Genomic DNA, 22,106 nt, shown 5'->3' with positions numbered 1-22,106 from the left:
AATATATGGGTACTGATTGCTGCAGAAGTAGTAGGAAAATAGAGGTCAGAGCTCTGCTCAGACCAAGAACTATTCACTCATCCATTTATTCAACAAACATAGGTGAAGCTCCTATAAAACGTTAGGTCCTGTGCTGGGTGCTGGGGATACAAATGTGAATAAAACATAATCCCCGCCCTCAAGGAACTCACAATCTTGTGGAGGAGACAAGCAGGTAAACATGACTACAAAACAATGTGATTTGTACCAGGACAGTGCAGAGTGCTGTGGAAGCACAAAGAAGGACATGCTTGACCTGAGTCTGCAGTAGATGGACTGAGGGAAGGGCTTGGCTGTCAGTGTACAGTGTGCAAGAAACCACGGAAGTATGAAAAAACAGATTCAAATTGTGTTTGGGGTGTAGCATACAGTTTAATGTGGCTGGAGGGTAGCATATATGCAGCTGTGGTAAAAGATAAAAGGCTGTATACATGGCCTTGTATACTAAGGAATTTAGATGTTATAAGTGTGTGTGCGGAGAAAAAGAGGTGGGAAGGCCAGGTGCGGTGGCTCATGCCTGTAATCCCAACACTTTGGGAGGCTGAGGTGGCTGGATCGCTTGAGCCCAGGAGTTCCAGGTCGGCCTGGGCAATATAGTGAGACCCTGTTCCTACAAAAAATATAAAAAATTAGCTGGACATGGTGGTGCACATATGTAGTCCCAGCTACTCAGGAGGCTGAGGTGGGAGGGATCCCTTGAGCCTGGTAAGTTGAGTCTGTAGCGAGCTGTGATAGTGCCACTGTACTTCTGCCTGGGTGACAGAGTGAGACTCTGTTTCAAAAAAAAAAAAAGGTGGGGAGCCACTGGACAACTCTAAGCAGGGGAGTGGTTGGATTTGTGAGTGTGAGTCTGGCAGCAGTAAGGAAGATGTCTCGGAAGTGAGTGGGACAAGCTAGAGCAGGAAGATAATAGCTACCATTTATTGAGCATTTATTATATTCCATTACTCTGCATACAATCTCATTAAGTCTTTTCAATAACCCGATGAAATAGATGTTAAGGTAGTTATTTTTTGCAAATGAGGAAACAGGCTTTAGGTGAGAAATATGCTTTAGGTCACATAATGTAGAAAGGTCAGAGCCAGGAAAGAAGCCCAGTTTTGTTTGACTCTGCAGCTTATACTCTAACCACTATGCAACATTCCTAGTACTAATTGGCTATGTCATTTGGGCAAAATATTTCAGAGTTTTGATCAGTTGAATGCACAGGGTAAAAAAGGAGTGAGTGACATCTGGGTAAAGTTTCTAGGTGAATGACCAAACCATTAACTAATATAAGGGAGCATAAAAGGAAAAGAATATTTGGAAAATAATAATTCAGTTCCAGGTATGATGAGTTTATAAACATACATGTGCTTTTAGCTTCATATATAGGTGAAGATATACAGTCCTACAATTGAAATTTGGAGCTAGGATAGAGGTCTGGGCTAAAGTTATAGATTTAGGAGTCAACAACTCAGAGGACAAATATAATGTGATAGAGGCTGTGTGGGGCCAAAGATGACCTTTGGGCAAAATAAACTAAATCAAAAGAAGAAAAGTATTTTGCAGCACAAATTGTATAATTTCCTTTATATACAAACAGCTCTTACAGATCAATAGGAAAGAAATGAACAACCTGATAGAAAAATTAGCAAAGGTTGTAAATAGTTTTCAGAAAAGGATATAAAACAGCAACAAATAGAAGAGGGATGCTCAACTTCACTATTAAAGAAGTACACATGAAAACAAACATGGGGTGTTAGTTCTTACCTTACAGACTGACAAACAAATTTAAATGACTAGGCAAAAGCGAGGCAATAAAGAAAGTGAGGCAAAAGTGAGGGTAAACAGGCAGTCTCATGCATGATGGTGCTATACATTCTTGTAACTTTTGTGGCAGGCAATTTGATGATAAGAATTAAAAACACATTCCTTTTCGTCTGACAATTCCACCCCACCACCTGAATTTTAAAATTTACATATGTATAGGAAAAAATTTACATATGTATAAGGATGTTTGCTTTTCTTTTTCTTTTTTTTTTGAGACCGGGTCTCATTTTATTATCCAGGCTGGAGTGCAGTGGTGCAATCACAGCTCAATGCAGCCTGGAACTCCTGAGATCCAAGAGATCTTCCCACCTCAGCCTCTCCAGTAGCTAGGAAGGATGTTTACTTTTATAGGAATTTAAAAAATTATAGGAATTTTTTATATTTGCATATGTATAAACATTATAAAAATTTACATGCGTATAAGGATGTTTACTGTGGCATTGTTAATAACAACATAAAACTCGGAAGCTACCTAATGTGCATCAGCAAGAAACTAGTTAAATAAGTTATAATACATTGATTCGGGGAATACTTACGCAGCCATTAAAAGAACAAGAGAACCATGTGTGCCAATAGGTGACACAAAAGACCTTCAAGACACTCTGTTAAGTAAAAATGAAAAAAAAACTCGCCGGGCGCGGTGGCTTAAGCCTGCAATCCCAGCACTTTGGGAGGCCGAGACGGGCGGATCACGAGGTCAGGAAATCGAGACCATACTGGCTAATACGGTGAAACCCCGTCTCTACTAAAAAATACAAAAAACTAGCCGGGCGAGGTGGCGGGCGCCAGTAGTCCCAGCTACTCGGGAGGCTGAGGCAGGAAAATGGCGTAAACCCGGGAGGCGGAGCTTGCAGTGAGCTGAGATCCGGCCACTGTACTCCAGCCTGGGTGACAGAGCGAGACTCCGTCTCAAAAAAACAAAAACAAACAAACAAACAAAAAAAAAAACAAAAACTGAAGGCCGGGCGCAGTGGCTCACGCCTGTAATCCCAGCACCGGCCAAGATGGTGAAACCCTGTCTCTACTAAAAATACAAAAATTAGCTAGGCGCAGTGGCAGGTGCCTGTAATCCCAGCTACTTGGGAGGCTGAGGCAGGAGAATTGCTTGAAACAGGGTAGCAGAGGCTGCAGTGAGCCAAGATCGTGCCACTGCAATCCAGCCTGGGTGACAGAGTAAGACTCCATCTCAAAAACAAAACAAAACAAAACTCAAGTCACAAAGTGCAGAATATTTGTGAAAGAACAAAAGAGAATGTACTTATACATCATATTTTTTTCTGGAAAAATATATAAGGAACTGTTAAACTCTGGTTTCTCTTCTGTACTTTTTCTTTTTTTTTTTTTTTTTTAACTGAGTACAAACAATACTATTTTCATTCCTTTTATAATGATCATAATAGTAAAAGATTAGGGGAACTCTAACATTTAAGGGATAGACAAAGGAGGGGGACTCAATAAAGGAGTTGAAGAAGGGATGACTGAAAAGACAGGAGAATGTGTGGAAGTCTAGGGAGGAAAGAACTTTTCAGGAACAATGAATAGGCAATGCCCCAAGTGCACAATGCCAAATGCTGCCTAGAGAGCCGAGTTAAATAAGACAAGGACAGAACAGGGTTCACTGGTTTTTGTTGGTTAGGAGATAGTTGCTCATTTCAAGTGTCAGGTGCTGGGGGTGGAAGCTGTGTTGCAGTGGGTTGAGTGAATAGAGGGTGAGGAAGTGGACAAGGGGCTATAGGTTAGCATTTCAGGCAGTAGCTGGAGGGAATTGAAGGAGAGATTTTTTTTTTTTTTAAAGATGAGTGACTCTTGCATTTATATACTTAAGGAAGATTGTCAATAGGGAGCACTGATACATCTTGGTACTGCTGTTTAAATAACTCTCATGTGAAGGAGGAAGTGGTTCTGTGATTTGGTTCTCTAGTCAGTTTTCATTCAGTGCAGTGTTTCTTAGACTTCAGACATCTGAGTATAACCTTCATGAATTTTTCTCTACCTGTGTAATTCCTGTACTGAGTATTAAAAAAAATATTTTAAAGCCTAGATGTACTTATTTTAAAAGGAAAACATTTTACCATGATAAGTAGAAAAAAGTATTTAATATTTTTCTAATATGCATTTAAAGAAGTATCTCACTATTAAAAAATGTTTGGCTGTGTAAAATAATCACACATACCACACTTTGGAAACATTCATGCAGTTGGACACTATGCTTGAAGATGGAATTGAAAATTGCTTTAGGCGTGGTCTAATCTTAATCTCCACAAGAAGACAGAGATCACATTGAATCAAATAAGTACAAAGACACAAAATAGAAAATAATAAATGCCTTAAGAGAAGTATGCATGAAGTACCATGAGAATTCATGTGATGAAGTTACCGCAAGGAGTTCTGGGAAGTCTTCACAGAGGTCAAGGCTTTTAAGCTAAAGCTTAAAGAACAGGTAAAATGTGTAATTTAGTGAATTAGAGTGACAGCATCCAGGAGGATGGAATCTTGTGTACAAAGGCAAAAAGATGGGAAAGCTTATAATTCAACTTGCCCAGAGCCTAGGGATGAAGTGGAAAAATAAGGCAGAAAAGGTAGGTTCTAGTGAGACTCTTTTTTTTTTTTTTTTTTTAGGTGGAGTCTCGATCTCTCGTCCAGGCTAGAGTGCAGTGGTGCAATCTCGGCTCACTGCAACCTCTGCCTTCCCGGCTCAAGTGATTCTCCTGTCTCAGCCTCCTGAGTAGCTGGGACTACAGGTGTGTGCCACCATGTCAGGCTAATTTTTGTATTTTTAGTAGAGACGGGGTTTTGCCATGTTGGCCAGGCTGGTCTTGAACTCCTGACCTCAAGTGATTTGTCCTCCTCAGCCTCCCAAAATGCTGGGATTACAGGCGTGAGCCACGGCACCTGGCCTTCCAGTGAGATTCTTGAAGATCACTAATTCGAGGGCCTGCAACTGAATGGTAATAAGTGTTCGGATGAGTGTTAAGATATGTGAAGGAGGCAGTGGTTCTGTGATTTGGTCAAATAATTCCTTCCACCTCTGCTACCTTGTTATGTACTCATAGCCTAGATCTTGCAAGAACACAGGCCTCTGAAATTACTAGGTCAAACGTTAAATTCTCCCCAAAAGATCCTGAGTGGCCAAAGTAAACTTTTTACCAAAAAGAACAAATCTGGAGGCATCACTCTACTGCATTTCAAAATATATTACAAAGCTATAGTAATTATCTTGCTTGGAAAAGTTCAGGATTTGGCATCTGGTAGGAACCTCGGGCTGCTTCCACTCATGGCTGAAGGGGAACCTACACGTGCAGAGATTACATGGTGACAGGAAGCAAGAGGAGTGAGGGGAGGTGCTAAGTTGTCTTTAGCAACCAGCTATCCTGGGAAGTAATAAAGAACTCATTTCCCCCACACCCGGAGGGCGGTAATCTATTCGTGAGGGATATGCCTTCATTACCCAGACACCTCCCATTAGGACCCACCTCCAACACTGGGGATCAAATTTCAACATTAGATTTGGAGGAGAGGCTGAGCGCCGTGGTTCCAGCCTGTAATCCCGGCACTTTGAGAGGCCGAGACAAGAGGATCACCTGAGGTCAGAAGTTCGAGACCAGCCTGGTCAACATGGTGAAACCCCGTCTCTACTAAAAATACAAAATTAGCCGGGTGTGATGATGCATATCTGTAATTCCAGCTACTCAGGAGGCTGAGGCAAGAAAATCGCTTGAACCCAGGAGACAGAGGTTGCGGTAAGCTGAGATCGCACCATTGCACCCCAGCCTGGGCGACACAGCAAAACTTTGTCTCAAAAAAAAAAAAAAAAAGCGGGGGATTCGGAAGAGAAAGGCATCCAAACTATAGCAGTAATCAAGCAGCATGGTATTAGGATAAAAACAGACACATCGACCAGTGGAATTGGATACAGAGCCCAGAAATAAACCCACAAATCTATGGTGAATTAATTTTCAACAGGTGCCAAGAACACGCAAAGGGGAAAGGGCAGTCTTTTTAATAAATTGAGTTGAGAAAACTGGATATGTACACACAGAAGAGTAAAAATGGACCCTTATCCATTAGACAAGACTCAACTCATAATGGATTAAAGACTTAAAGGTAAGGCTTAAAATTATAAAACTGGCTGGGCCCGGTGGCTCATGCCTGTAATCTCAGCACTTTGGGAGGCTGAGGCAGACAGATTACCTGAGGTCAGGAGTTTGAGACCAGCCTGGTCAACATGGTGAAACCCCATCACTACTAAAAATACAAAAATTAGCCAGGCATGGTGGTGCGTACCTCTAATCCCAGCTACTTGAGAGGCTGAGGCATGAGAATCACTTGAATCCAGGATGCAGAGGTTGCAGTGAGCCAAGATTGCGCTGCTGCACTCCAGCCTGGGTGACAGAGCGAGACTCTGTCTTAAAAAAAAAAAGAAAAGAAAACAAAAGAAAAAAAAGAAACGAAATTAAAACTACCAGAAGAAAACAGAGGAAAATCTCCATGACATTAGTCTGGGCAGAGATTTTTTTGAGATGACCTCAAAAGCACAGACAACAAAAGCAAATGGGGGCTGGGCACAGTGGCTCATGTCTGTAATCCCAGCACTTTGGGAGGCTGAGGCTGGCAGATCAGGAAGTCAGGAGTTTGAGACCAGCCTGACCAACATGGTGAAACCCCGTCTCTATTAAAAACACACACACAGGCCGGGCGCGGTGGCTCAAGCCTGTAATCCCAGCACTTTGGGAGGCCGAGACGGGCGGATCACGAGGTCGGGAGATCGAGACCATCCTGGCTAACATGGTGAAACCCCGTCTCTACTAAAAAATACAAAAAACTAGCCGGGCGAGGTGGCGGGCGCCTGTAGTCCCAGCTACTCGGGAGGCTGAGGCAAGAGAATGGCGTAAACCCGGGAGGCGGAGCTTGCAGTGAGCTGAGATCCGGCCACTGCACTCCAGCCTGGGCGGCAGAGCGAGACTCCGTCTCAAAAAAAAACAAAAACAAAAACAAAAACAAAAAACACACACACACACACACACAAATCAGCCGGGCATGGTGGGGCGTGCCTGTAATCCCAGCTACTCAGGAGACTGAGGCAGGAGAATTGCTTGAACCCGGGAGGCGGAGCCTGCAGTGAGCTAAGATCGCACCACTGCACTCCAGCCTGGGTGACAGAGCAAGACTCCATCTCAAAAAAAAAAAAAAAAAAAAAAAAAAAAAAAAAAAAAGCAAATAGGATTGCCTCAAACTAAAAAAACTGTGCTAGAGTGGAGACAACCCATGAACTGGAAAAAAATTTGCAAATTATACATCGGGTAAGGGCCTAATATCCAAAATATACAAGGAGCTCCAACTGCTTAATAATAAGAAAACAAACAACCTTATTAAAAATGGGCAAAGGATATTTCTCAAAAGAAGTCATACAGGCTGAGTGTGACGGCGGGCATCTGTAATCCCAGCAGGTTGGGAGTGCGAGGCCAGAGGATCTCTTCAGCCCAGGGGTTCCAGACGAGCCTGAGCAACATAGGGAGACTCTGTCTCCACCAAAAAAAAAAAAAAAAAAAAAAAAAAAAAGAAAAAAGATTAGCTGGGCATGGTGGCACATGCCTGTGGTCCCAGTTCCTTGGGAGGCTGAGGTGGGAAGATTGCTTGAGCCCAGGAGGCCGAGGCTGCATGATTGCACCACTGCACTCCAGCCTGGGTGACAGAGTGAGACCCTGCCTCCACCAACAACACAAAAACCCCAAACAAAACAAAACCAAACAAACAAAAGAGATAACATACATATGGTCAATAGATACCACTAGTCAATGAAAAAGTGCTCAACATCTGTACCCATGATCTTAGCCGAAAGGCCAAGAAGTGATTCAACATATCTAATCATCAGAGAAATGCAAATTAAAACTACAAGGAGATATTTTACCTCACTCCTGTTAGATTGTCTGTTATTAAAAAGATGAAAGATAAATACTGGCGAGGAAGTAGAGAAAAGGTAACCCTTATAAACTGTTGGTGGTATTGTAAATTAGCATGGCCATTTTGGAAGACAGTATGAAAGTTCCTCAAAAAACTAAGAATAGAATTACCATATAATCCAGTAATTCCACAACCAGGGATATTCCCAAAGGAATTGAAATCAGTATGCTGAAGAGATGTTTGCACTCCCTTGTTCATTGCAGCATTATTCACAACAGCCAAGATATGGAAACAACCTATGTATCCATCAAGGGATGAATGGATTAAGAAATGTGGTATACGGCTAAAGTGCGGTGGCTCATGCCTGTAATCCCAGCACTTTGGGAGGCCGTGGTGAGTGGATCATGAGGTTAGGAGTTCAAGACCGCTTGACCAACATGGTGAAACTCTGTCTCTACTAAAAATACAAAAAATTTAGCCGGGCGTGGTGACAGGTGCCTGTAATCCCAGCTACTTGGGAGGCTGAGGAAGGAGAATCGCTTGAACCTGGGAGGCAGAGATTGCAGTGAGCCGAGACTGCACCACTGCACTGCAGCCTGGGTAACAGAGTGAGACTCCATCTAAAAAAAAAAAATATATATATATATATATATATATTTTTTTTTTTTTGTCATTTGTGGCTGGGTGCAGTGGCTCACATCTGTAATCCCAGCACTTTGGGAGACTGAGGTGGGTGGATCATTGAAGTCAGGAGTTTGAGAAAATTCTGTCATTTGTGACAACATGGATGAACCTAGATGATATTATGTTAAGTTAGGTGAAATAAGCCAGGCACAGAAAGACAAATACCATATTATTTCACTTATATGTGGAATCCAAAAAAGTCAAACTCATAGAAGTAGAGGGTAGAATGGTGGTTACCAGAGGCTGGAGGGAGTGGGGAGGTGGATGGTAAAAGGGGAGATATTGCCCAACAGGTACAAAGTTATAGCTAGGTAGTGGGAATAAGTTATGGTGTCCTATTGCACAGCAAGATGACTATCATCAATTATAATGTATTGTGGGCCAGGTGTAGTGGCTCATGCCTGTAATTCCAGCACTTTGGGAGGTGAAGTGGGGAGAATCATTTGAGCCCAGGAGTTTGAGACCACCTGGGCAACATAGTGAGACCCTGTCTCTAGAAAAAAAAAAATAGTCGAGTGTGGTGGTGCACATCTGTGATCACACCTACTTGGGAGCCCGAGGCAGGAGGGTCACCAGAGCCTGGGAGATGGAGGCTACAGTGACCTGTAATTGTGCCACTGCACTCCAGCCTAGGCAATAGAGTGAGACCCCGTCTCAAACAAACAAACAAACAAAAAACTAATGTATATTTCGAAATAGCTAAAAGAGGATTTTAAGTCTTCTTACTGTGAAGAAATGATACATATTTGAGGTGATAGATATGCTAATTACCCTGATTTGATCATTCCACAACATATACATGTATTGAAACATCACATTATATCCTATAAATATATACAATTACTATTTTTCAATTAAAAATAAGCCAAAAAACCCCACATCAAGTTCTCTTTCTAAAACTTCCCAAGCTTTTCTAGCTCACTGGCTCAAGTAAACCCACTACAATTCTTTGGCCTCATGAAGTCTCCAATTCACTGCCCCTCCTACCACACACACTTTCTCTCTTTTCATCACTCTTCCAATCTTTTTTTTTTTTTTTTTTTTTTGAGACATGATCTCACTCTGTCACCCAGCTGGAGTGCAGTGGCATGATCACAGCTCACTGCAGCCTCGACCTCCTGGGCTCAAGTGATGCTTCCACTGCAGCCTTCCAGGCAGTTGGGACTACAGGCACTGGCCACCATGTCCAGATAATTTCTCTTCATGAGACGAGCCTGTTGCCCAGGCTGGTCTGGAACTCCTGGGCTCAGGTGATCCTCCCACCTCGGCCTCCCAAAGTGTTGGGATTATAGGCGTGAGCCACTACACCCGGCCTCCTCCAAACTTTGCTTGCTCCCTTTTTCACTTAAATTCCTGAATTTATTATTATTATGACTCTTGCAAATACCTTCAGCTGCCTACACAATACTCCATAGTTCCCCTCCCCCCATCTCCTGGAGGAATCCGCACATTCATCTTCTTTATACTTTAACCTGTATAGTTGAGGATTGGTGGAAGCAATCACACAATGGGCAGGTTAGTGACAATCAACCTTAATCAACGAGGTCTTCAACATAGCTAAAAATCCCCCTTTACTCTTAATTCTCCCACTCTCTAAAACCACTCATTCTTACCTTATTCACATTCTTCAAATCTCTCCCTCCTACTCTTTGCTGTTGACTTTGCCTCATACTTTATTGAGAAAATGCATGCCCATCAGATAAGAACTCCTTCATTTTCCTGTGGAGTTTTAAAAATGAAAATAGTGTCTCTTTTTCTCCCTAATGATAAAAATATGTGTTTATTGTAGAACATTTAAAAACACTGAAAAATGGGGCCGGATGCGGTGGCTCATGTCTGTAATCCCAGCACTTTGAGAGACCGAGGTGGGTGGATCCCCTGAGGTCAGGAGTTCAAGACCAGCCTGGCCAACATGGTGAAACTCCGTCTCTACCAAAAATACAAAAATGAGCTGGGTGTGGTGGTGCATGCTTGTCGTCCCAGCTACTTGGGAGACTGAGGCAGGAGAATCACTTGAACCAGAGGTGGAGGTTGCAGTGAGCTGAGATCATGCCACTGCACTCCAGCCTGGGCAACAGAGTGAGACCCTATCTCAAAAACAAAACAAAAAAACAGCTGGGCACGGTGGCTCACGCCTGTAATCCCAGCACTTTGGAAGGCCGAGGCAGGCAGATCACAAGGTCAAGAGACTGAGACCATCCTGGCCAACATGGCGAAATCCTATCTCTACTAAAAAAAAAAAAAGAAAGAAAGAAAAAAAATTAACTGGGCATGGTGGAGTGCACCTGTAGTCCCAGCTACTCGGGAAGCTGAGGCAGAAAAGTCGCTCGAACCGGGGAGGCAGAGGTTGCAGTGAGCCGAGATTGTGCCATTGCACTCCAGCCTAGTGACAGAGCAAGACTTTGCAAAAAAACAAAACAAAACAAAACAAAACCCAAAAAACTGAAAGAAAGTAAAATTCTCCCAAATCTCACCACTCAGAGATAAACATTGTTAACATTTTGGTAAATACTCTTCCAGACATTTTTGTTTAAATATGCATTCGGTTTTACATAAATACATACCTTTTCTGAAAACATTTTTCTTCTAAAATCTCAACAGTAGAATGTAGACATTTCCCTAATTTTATAACTATGAAATTGTTATAAATTGTTTTCCAGGCTAGTCAAACTCCTGGTCTCAGGTGGTCCTCTTATCTTGGTCTCCCAAAGTGCTGGGGTTGTAGATGTGAGGCATTAAGCCCGGTTGTTTTTGCAATCTTTCGTTTTTTTATTTTTATTTTTATTTTTTATGAGGGGGCACCCTGATTTGAACCATCACAACAGTTTTCCTTTTCCTTTTCCTTTTTTTTTTTTTTTTTTTTGAGATGGAGTCTCTCTTTGTCACCCAGGCTGGAGTGTGTGTCACGATCTTGGCTCCCTGCAATCTCCGCCTCCCGGGTTCAAGCCATTCTCCTGTCTTAGCCTCCCTCATAGGTGGGAATACAGGGACCCACAACCATGCCCAGCTAATTTTTGTATTTTTAGTAGAGACGGGGTTTCACCATGTTGGCCAGACTGGTCTGGAACTCCTGACCCCAGGTGATCCACCTGCCTCAGCCTCCCAACTGTGCCCAGCCATCACAACAGTTTTTAAAGGTTGTATGTGTATTCCAAACCATAATATATGTTCCATATACAACTAATGTAGTTGTATAACTTCACCAGTAGTCTGCTGGTGAACATTTACGTGGTTTACAATGTTTCGGTGAATGTTTCCGTTAATCTGTCTTTGCAAATTTTTCCAATTTCTTCTTTTGGAAAAATCCTAAAAGGGTAATTGTTGGGTGACAAGGTACACACATTTAAGATTTTGATATATATTGCCAAACTGCCTTTCTTCCAGAAAGTTGCATTAATTTAATTTGTATTCCTACCAACAGTGCCCAAGAGTGCCTGTTTTGTATATTTTGCCAAATTTAAGGTTTTCCTCATCTTTTTAACCTTTGCCAATCTGATAGATTAAAAATTTACCTTGCTTTGATTTGAATATCTACGATTACTAGTGAGGTTGAGTATCTTTTTTATTTTATTTTTTAAAAAGTTTTAATTAATTAATTAATATTTGAGCCAGAGGTCATCTGTCGCCCAGGCTGGAGTGCAATGGTGTGATATCAGCTCACTGCAACCTTCACCTCCTGGGCTCAAGCAATCCTCTCACCTCAACCTCCAGAGTAGCTGGGACTACAAGTGTCCGTCACCAGGCCTGGCTAATTTTGTATAGAGACGAAGTCTCACAACATTCCCCAGGTTGGTCTCAAGCTCCTGGACTCAAGCAATCCTCCCGCCTCGGACTGCCAAAGTGCTGGGATTACAGGCATATGCCTTCTGGCCCAACAGAGTATCTTTTTATGTGTTTGTTGGTTGTATTTTTTCCTGCGTAGTTTGTCTGATCATGTCCTTTGAGCTTTTATTCACCAGAGTATTTGTCTTTTTCTTTTTAATTTGAAGAGTTCTTTTTATGTTAGAGATGTTAAGTCTCTATCTGTTACATGTGTTGAAAAAACCTTTTTTTAGTCTGTGGTTTGTCTTTCAGCCTTGCTTATAGTGCCACTCAGAAGAGTTATTTTTTTAAAATTTTTTTTATTTATTTATTTTTATTATACTTTAAGTTCTAGGGTACATGTGCACAACGTGCAGGTTTGTTACATATGTACACTTGTGCCATGTTGGTGTGCTGCACCCATCAACTTGTCAGCACCCATCAACTAGTCATTTACATCAGGTATAACTCCCAATGCCATCCCTCCCCCTTCCCCCTCCCCATAATAGGCCCCGGTGTGTGATGTTCCCCTTCCAGAGTCCAAGTGATCTCATTGTTCAATTCCCACCTATGAGTGAGAACATGCGGTGTTTGGTTTTCTGTTCTTGTGATAGTTTGCTGAGAATGATGGTTTCCAGCTGCATCCATGTCCCTACAAAGGACACGAACTCATCCTTTTTGATGGCTGCATAGTATTCCATGGTGTATATGTGCCACATTTTCTTTTCTTTTTTTTTTTTTAATTTAGTATTATTATTATACTTTGAGTTCTAGGGTACATGTGCATAACGTGCAGGTTTGTTACATATGTATACTTGTGCCATGTTGGTGTGCTGCAACCATCAACTCATCAGCACCCATCAACTCGTCATTTACATCAGGTATAACTCCCAATGCAATCCCTCCCCCCTCCCGCCTCCCCATGATAGGCCCCGGTGTCTGATGTTCCCCTTCCTGAGTCTAAGTGATCTCATTGTTCAGTTCCCACCTATGAGTGAGAACATGTGGTGTTTGGTTTTGTGTTCTTGTGATAGTTTGCTAAGAATGATGGTTTCCAGCTGCATCCATGTCCCTACAAAGGACACAAACTCATCCTTTTTTATGGCTGCATAGTATTCCATGGTGTATATGTGCCACATTTTCTTAATCCAGTCTGTCACTGATGGACATTTGGGTTGATTCCAAGTCTTTGCTATTGTGAATAGTGCTGCAATAAACATACGTGTGCATGTGTCTTTATAGCAGCATGATTTATAATCCTTTGGGTATATACCCAGTAATGGGATGGCTGGGTCATATGGTACTTCTAGTTCTAGATCTTTGAGGAATTGCCATACTGTTTTCCACAATGGTTGAACCAGTCTACAATCCCACCAACAGTGTAAAAGTGTTCCTATTTCTCCACATCCTCTCCAGCACCTGTTGTTTCCTGACTTTTTAATGATTGCCATTCTAACTGGTGTGAGATGGTATCTCATTGTGGTTTTGATTTGCATTTCTCTGATGACCAGTGATGACGAGCATTTTTTCATGTGCCTATTGACTGTATGCATGTCTTCTTTTGAGAAATGTCTGTTCATATCCCTTGCCCACTTTTTGATGGGGTTGTTTGTTTTTTTCTTGTAAATTTGTTTCAGTTCTTTGTAGGTTCTGGATATTAGCCCTTTGTCAGATGAGTAGATTACAAAAATTTTCTCCCATTCTGTAGGTTGCCTGTTCACTATGATGGTAGTTTCTTTTGCTGTGCAGAAGCTCTTTAGTTTAGTTAGATTCCATTTGTCAGTTATGGCTTTTGTTGCCGTCGCATCATCAAGACAATCCTAAGTCAAAAGAACAAAGCTGGAGGCATCACGCTACCTGACTTCAAACTGTACTACAAAGCTACAGTAACCAAAACAGCATGGTACTGGTACCAAAACAGAGATATAGACCAATGGAACAGAACAGAGACCTCAGAATTAATACCACACATCTACAGCCATCTTATCTTTGACAAACCTGACAAAAACAAGAAATGGGGAAAGGATTCCCCATTTAATAAATGGTGCTGGGAAAATTGGTTAGCCATAAGTAGAAAGCTGAAACTGGATCCTTTCCTTACTCCTTATACAAAAATTAAATCAAGATGGATTAGAGACTTAAATGTTAGACCTAAAACCATAAAAACCCTAGAAGAAAACCTAGGCAATACCATTCAGGACATAGGCATGGGCAAGGACTTCATGTCTAAAACACCAGAAGAGTTATTTTTTATGTAGTAAAACTTACTGTTTTTCTTTTTTGATTTGGGTTTCCAGATCATATTTAGATCTTGCTGACTAGGTAAAATTAAAAAAAAATGGCTACATCTTAGTATATTAATAAAACTATAAGATATTCACACTTATTTTTAATAGAAATTTTATGATTGAATTTAATTTTTGATTAATGTAGAATTTATTTTGGTATATGAAATGAGAGGTAAGGATCTAGTTTTGTTTTTTTTTTTTTAACAAATGGCTCTCCAGTCATTTCAACACTTTTTCTTGAATAATTCTTTGCCCCACTGATTTCAATAATTTCTATTTATTTTTGGGTCTGTTTCTGGACTCTATTCTGTTCATCTATCTGTCTGCACTATTGCCACACAATTTTATTTGCAATAGTTTTAATATCTGGAAGAACAAGCTCCTCTTCCTCCCTCCATTAATGATTTTGTTTTTAGAATTTTCCTGATGTAATTGCATATTTATTCTGGAAGTCTTTCTCTTCTTTTAACAGGGAGTAATGCTACTTTATTAACTAATTTACATTCTCGGTTGCTTACTGTCTTTTAATCCCCTCTATTGATGAGAATTTTAATAGGCTCTCATTAGAGTCCAAGCTGTTCAGCCATCTTATGTACCATGTATTTCACCATTTCTGTAACATTTTGTTAAAGGGTAGGACAGAAAACTTATAGCTTATGTTAGGAGGGTAAAGGAAGATAATCCACAGCATGTTGAGTGCTACTTAATGGCATTTTACTGCTCGCTGTTGCATATCCACCTCAATATGTACCTGCTTCTTTTATCTGCTCTCCTTGTCTTTCTTTCTCTTTTGCTTTTTTCTTCTGTTTCTTTTAATTTTCATTTACTTGTAACATCTAAGAAGGCCATCTGGATAAAAAAACAAACAAAAAATTTGAAGATATCCATGCATTATCAGGGTTTTCACCCTTTCCGTATATTTTCCTTTATTCACTGGTCCTTTCAGTGCACTGGTGTCAGCTCAGTAGCCCTAACTTTGGAGTCATATTTACAACCGACATTCATCAATAGAGTCATGTGATTCCTATATGCCTTATATAATCCTGAATAGTATAATATCCATTCTACTACAGACATTATTAGTCATTAAGAACTCTAAGATGCATGTGAAAGGGCTGCTTGTAGTCTTGAGAGCTGAGGTCTAATTACCACCTTGCTTGTTCATCTGTTCATCCATGAACAAAGAAGCTATGGTGGAACCAGGGGCTTAGGTGGGATAATGGAAGTAGGAAGTTTGTCAACCAGGAAATGGGAAATGATAATGGGAACTAACATTTGTTAAGTGACTACTACTATATGCCAGCCACCCATTGTTCTAGATGCTTTATGTGCATTATTCTATTGAACCAGAGGCCTATAATTACTTTTATTCCCATTGTACATGTGAGGAAATTGAGGTGCTAAGATTCTTTTAATATATATGTATTTTTTAAAATAGAGGCTGGGCACGGTGGCTCACACCTGTAATCCCAGCATTTTGGGAGGTCAAGGCAGGTGGATCTCCTGAGGTCAGGAGTTCAAAATCAGCCTGACTAACATGGTGAAACCCCATCTCTACTAAAAATACCATAATTAGCTGGGCTTTGTGGCAAGCGCCTGTAATCCCAGCTATTTGGGAGGCTGAGGCAGGATAATCTCTTGAACCCGGGAGGCAAATGTTGCAGTGAGCTGAGATCGCGCCATTGCACTCCAGCCTGGGTGACAGGGTGAGACTCCGTCTCGAAAAGAACAAAAAACAAAAAACAAAAAAAAAAAGAAAAAGAAAGAAAAAAAATTAGAGATGTGGTCTCATTGTTTTGTCCAGGCTGGTCTCAAACTCCTGGGCTGAAGTGATCCTCCCACCCTTGCCTCCCAAAGTGCTGGGATTACAGGTATGAGCCACTGCACTCAGGCTCTTTTTAAATTTTAATTGTTATTATTATTATTATTATTTCGTATAGAGACAAGATCTTACTATGTTGCCCAGGCTGGTCTTGAACTCCTGGGCTCAAGGATTCCTTCTGTCTCAGCTTCCCAAAGTGTTGGGATTACAGGTGTGAATCACCATGCCCAATTTAGATGCCAAGATTCTTAAAACTGGCTCAAGGCCACACAGTATATGGTGCATGGAGAGTCAGTTGACTGTGGCATACTCCACTGCTCCTTTTCATCAGAATTCTTTCCCTAATATGGCAATCGAGGATTATGAAATAAAGACATACCAAATTGCAGGATGCAAAAGAAGAGGAATTAATAGCAGTACTTTCTGTTTTCCCATTTTTCTTCATTGTACTATGTAATCTAGATACAATTTTGAAGAGGGAAAATAAATTACTTTTAGAAATCTCATCTTGTCCATGAGATCTAATGACTGATTCTGAGACTTTCAGGATCAGAAAGGAACTCTGTTAATGTTCCCAGAAACTGGAGCCACAATCTCTCTTCTTTATCCTGTTAGCCAGCTCCATATCTGGCCTGAGGTGCACAAGGCTTAAAAGAGGGGTGTATAGGAGGAAGTGGGAGGCTTATTAATGTTTTGATTTTGTGTTTGTCTACAAATCTGGAGGCATCATGTTTTCACACTCCGAGTGGAGATTAGCATCATGCTTAGATTTAGAGGGAATGAAATTTTTACTTACATATTCCATCCCTCAAGCCATTTGGTTTGGAGATGGATGGGACACAGGAGCTTGCTGTGAGACTGCAGGGGAGTCTCCTAGTTTCATAATAATGGACAAAGGCATGGCAACAGAAATGTCTCAGAAATAAAAGGTTTATTTTTATTTTATTTTATTTTATTTTATTTTTTTTGAGACGGAGTTTTGCTCTTGTTGCCCAGGCTGAAGTGCAATGGTGTCATCTTGGTTCACCTCAACCTCCGCCTCCCGCGTTCAAGCGATTCTCCCACCTCAGCCTCCCGAGTAAGTGGTTACAGGCATGTGCTACCACGCCTGGCTAATTTTGTAATTTTTTAGTAGAGATAGAGTTTCTTCATGTTGGTCAGGCTGGTCTCGAACTCCTGACTTCAGGTGATCCGCCCGCCTTGGCCTCCCAAAGTGCTGGGATTATAGGCGTGAGCCACCGTGCTCGGCCTATTTATTTATTTATTTATTTATTGAGACGGAGTTTTGCTTTTGTTGCCCAGGCTGGAGTGCAATGTCTCGGCTCACTGCAACCTCTGCCTCCTGGGTTCAAGTGATTCTCCTGCCTCAGTCTCCCAAGTAGCTGGGATTACAGGCATGCACCACCACGCCCGGCTAATTTTGTATTTTTGGTAGAGACGGGGTTTCTCCATGTTGGTCAGGCTGGTCTGGAACACCCAATGTCAGGTGATCCACCTGCCTTGGCCTCCCAAAGTGTTGGGATTACAGGCTTGAGCCACCGCCCCTGACTTATTTTTTATTTTTAAGAGACATGGTCTCGCTGTCGCCCAGGCTGGAGTGCAGTGGCGGGATCATGGCTTATTGGACCTAAACTCTCAGGCTCAAAAGATCCTTCCACCTCAGTCTCCCAAGTAGCTGGAACTACAGGCCTGCGCCACCACACCTGGATTTTTTTTTTTTTTTGGTTCAGGTGCAGTCTGGCTTGTTGCTCAGGCTGGCCTCGACTAGTCTCTTCAGCTTCTAATATTTCTGCTATTTCTGACCTTTGTCACTCTTGCATAACCAGTGATCAACAGTGTCTACTTGCTTTATTTCTTTTCCTGTTCTTTTTTGTGTGTGAAGTCTTGCTCTCCTTTCGGCGGTAATCCTGGCCATCTGCACTTTTCCTTCAATTCATTGTCGTATGCTTCCAGTACTACATCATATTTGCTTACTCTCAGTGATTCTCACCCTGAACTCACCCAGTGACTGACTCTCTGAACTGCATCCCCAGGATCTAAGGTCTAGTTTGGGTCGCACGGCTTACGCTCCGTGACACAGGGTAAAGGCCAAGTGGGAGTGGCTTTAGTGGCCTAGGGTGACGCCGCTAACGACGCTAGGGGGCGGAGCTTTCTGAACGTCCTCGTGCGCTGTGGACGGAGGTTGTGGAGAGAGCAGGGCGGCATTGGTGGCTGCGGCTGAGGTGAGTGATTTAGTGGGCAGGAAGGGGTAGAATAGGCTTCAAGCGTAAGTTAGCTGGGTAGTTTATAACCAGCAAGAATATATTATAGCCATTAGGTCAAAACTTTTTAGAGTGGCCCTAAGGCAGTGACTTTGTACTACCGAACTGCTCGTGACTCTCAAGGCGAACGAAGATGGGCAAACGTAATGTTTTTTGACGAGGATGGAGGAGTATGGGGAGCGGTGGCGGGCCACTGAACACCGGAGATAGTAGTTACTGTAGTTTAGATGCTAAAGGACCTAAAATACGTTGAAGCGGGACTGTTGATGACCGCTGGGGACAACAAAATGTTTTTTGATGAGGATAGAGGAGTATGGGGAGCAATGATGGGCCACCGAAAACCGGAGATAGTAGTTATTGTTGTTTAGATGCTGAAGGACCTAAATTACACTGAAGTGGGACTGTTGATGACCGTTGGGGGCAGTATGCTGAAGGTGCTAGTTTTCTCATAGAGCGGGAAAAAGGACCATGAGTGATTGGATGCTTTGAATGTGCGGTTGGTAGCGGATGTGGATTTTGAACCAATTAGGAAGAAGCAGCGAGACCCAGCCAGACCAATCACAGGGTACCACTCAGCTCCACTTCCCCCGTTGCCAGGCAGACTTATGGTAAGAAAAGGTCCCTTTGATGTAACTTGGCAGCCTGGCCCTGCCCCTCATAAAAGCCCTTTCATGGGCTTTTAACTTTACTCGGCCTTTTTTTCTGCCTTTGGATAACAAGTAACGGGAAACATTTCACTGGAAAGAAATTTGTTGAGAAACTAGAGGATAAAACAGAGTATTAAAAATATGTTGTTATTTCATAGGCTTGAGCCAGAGATTTAAAAATGGACAAAGATGATTTTCTTTCCATGGACTTTAAAGGTACGTAGCTTTACGTGGTAGTACAAAATAATGTCAAACTGCTGCTTCATTTAAGATCTAAATATTGCTGGGCGTGGTGGCACACGCCTGTAATCCCAGCACTTTGGGAGGCCAAGGCGGGTGGATCACAAGGTCAGGGGCTCGAGACCAGCCTGACCCAACATGGTGAAACCCCGTCTCTACTAAAAATACAAAAATTAACCAGGCGTGGTAATCCCAGCTACTCAGGAGGCTGAGGCAGGAGAATCACTTGAACCTGGGAGGCGGAGTTTGCAGTGAGCAGAGATCGCGCCACTGCACTCCAGCCTGGGCGACAGAGTGAGACTCCGTCTCAAAAAAAAAAAAAAAAAAATCTAAGTATTTTGTTTCTGAGTTTTGTCTTTTTGCAGTGTCGTTAGCTCCAGGTTTTCCCATTTATGTACCAGAAACAATGTCGATTTTTAACACACTGGGAGCCTTTTCATGAACTAGTGTAGGGAGACAGAATTCACAATTCATAACTTGTTTTTTTTTTTCAAGATTTTTATGACATGCAAAATAAAACGTTTAATCTGAAAGATAAATCTATTGCAATAAAAATAAGTTTAAAAAATTACTGCAAGATCTTGGAGTGCCTTTCCATAATCATCTGTGAAAAATAAATTATATCCTGTGTAGTTTTAGATTTAAGTGCATTTTGTTGTGTCTTAATTCTTTGGAAAATTGGTAATCCGTGTTTGCTATTTATGGGAACTCTTAATAAACAAAAGCAATTTGATTGACCAGAGCACCAGATTCCTCAACTGTGCTAGATATAGGAGAGTTTATAGTACTTTCTTTGTTTCTGGGGAATAATGAGACCTGTGGTACCTTCACATTCATATAATAATGAAATAGGTGGTAAGAAATGTGGCTACAAATCTATGATTTTAAAAAGTTCGGGTCAATATTTTGTTAATACTTGTTTTTTGTTTGTTTGGTTTGTTTGTGTTTTGAGAGAGAGTTTTGCTCTTGTCGCCCAGGCTGGAGTGCAGTAGTGCCATTTCAGCTCACTGCAACCTCTGCCTCCTGAGTTCAAGCGATTCTCCTGCCACAGCCTCCCCGAGTAGCTGGGACTACAGGCCCGCACCACCACGCCTGGCTAATTTTTTTGTATTTAGTAGAGACAGGGTTTCACCATGTAGGTCAGGCTGGTCTCAAACTCCTGACCTCAGTTAATACACCTGCCTTGGCCTCCCAAAGTGCTGGGATTACAGTTGTGAGCCACCATGCCAGGCCAATATTTGTTATTTTAAAACGATAACAGTAAAGCCCACTACTATTTAATTTAAGTTTTAAATTAAGATAAAATATCTTAAAGGTATAAAGATGGAATAAGGATTATGATTCTTAAGTAGATAATATTTGATACTTTGTATTTACATAAATATTTGAATCACACAGAAAAGTATACAAAATAACATAATGAACATCTATGTACCTACCACTGAGTTCTGTCAAATCTTAAGTTTGCCATGTGCTTCAGATATTTCAAAGCACTAAAAGATTACATGTACCATTTTTCTTTTTAAATTTTATATAAATAGTTATTTTATATTTCTTTCTCCTGCAGCTTGTCTTCTTTTTTCCTTTTTTTGCTCAGCATTGTGTTTATATATATATATATATATATTTTTTTTTTTTTTTTTTTTTTTTTTTTTTTTTTTGAGCTGGAGTTTTGCTCTTACTGCCCAAGCTGGAGTGCAATGGTGTGACCACGGCTCACTGCAACCTCTGCCTCCCAGGTTCAAGTGATTCTCCTGCCTCAGCCTCCTGAGTAGCTGGGATTACAGGCACGCACCACCATGCCCGCCTAATTTTTTGTATTTTTAGTAGGAACGGGATTTCACCGTATTGGCCAGGCTGGTCTTGGACTCCTGACCTCAGGTGATCCGCCTGCCTCGGCCTCCCAAAGTGCTAGGATTACAGGAGTGAGCCACTGTGCCAGGCTGTGTTTTCAATATTTACCCATATGAATATTTTTAGTTCATTTATTTTCACTGCTGATGAGTAGTTATTTCATTGAATGTAAATGTACCACAATTTATTCATTCGGTCTCCTTTGTTGGACATAAACATTGTTTCAAATATTTGCTATTACAAACAACAATGCTACAACGAACACTGTGTTTCTGAGAGTTTAGCAGAAATTTAAAAAAAAACAAACAAACTGGGTGTGGTGTTGCATGCCTGTACTAGTGTCAGGAGCCAGAGGAGGGAGGATCGCTTGAGCCTAGGAGGTGGAGGCTGCAGTGAGCCTTGATTGCTCCATTATACTCCAGCCTGGGTGACAGAGTGAGATCCTGTCTTAAAAAAAAAAAAAATTAAAGACCAAGAAGGAATAGAAATGTGTCTAGATAATTACACCCATTGGGGCTAAATAAATGTAACTCCTTTTCTGCATGTCATCTTCAACTATTTGAAGATAACTTATCTTTTACCCCAGAACGTGTCTTCAGATTGAGCATTCTTAGTTTGTTCAAACATTCCTTATATTACCTGGCTTCTAGTCCCCTTATCATTTTGTTTGCTATCCTTTAAACATCCTCTGTTCTTTTCATGTTATTTCTTAAAGTGTGGTACCCAGAATAGAACACAATTCTCTATGTTTGATATG

General features: G+C 41.4%; 1 protein-coding gene across 1 annotated transcript in view; it reads left to right on the top strand.

The window, feature by feature from the left end:
- The first annotated feature begins 18,491 nt into the window (after positions 1–18,491).
- The window catches only part of TEX11 (testis expressed 11), a 323,712-nt gene continuing 320,097 nt past the window's right edge, over positions 18,492–22,106 (top strand). The window contains exons 1-2 of the mRNA XM_050776219.1: positions 18,492–18,569; positions 19,414–19,471. Coding sequence (XP_050632176.1) covers positions 19,435–19,471 — 37 coding nt within the window. The 5' untranslated portion in view covers positions 18,492–18,569; positions 19,414–19,434. The remainder of the gene's footprint in view (positions 18,570–19,413; positions 19,472–22,106) is intronic.

The sequence above is a fragment of the Macaca thibetana genome, chromosome X, assembly GCF_024542745.1.
Source record: "Macaca thibetana thibetana isolate TM-01 chromosome X, ASM2454274v1, whole genome shotgun sequence".
Lineage (NCBI taxonomy): Eukaryota > Metazoa > Chordata > Mammalia > Primates > Cercopithecidae > Macaca > Macaca thibetana.
This window is presented reverse-complemented; position numbering and strand designations above follow the sequence as displayed.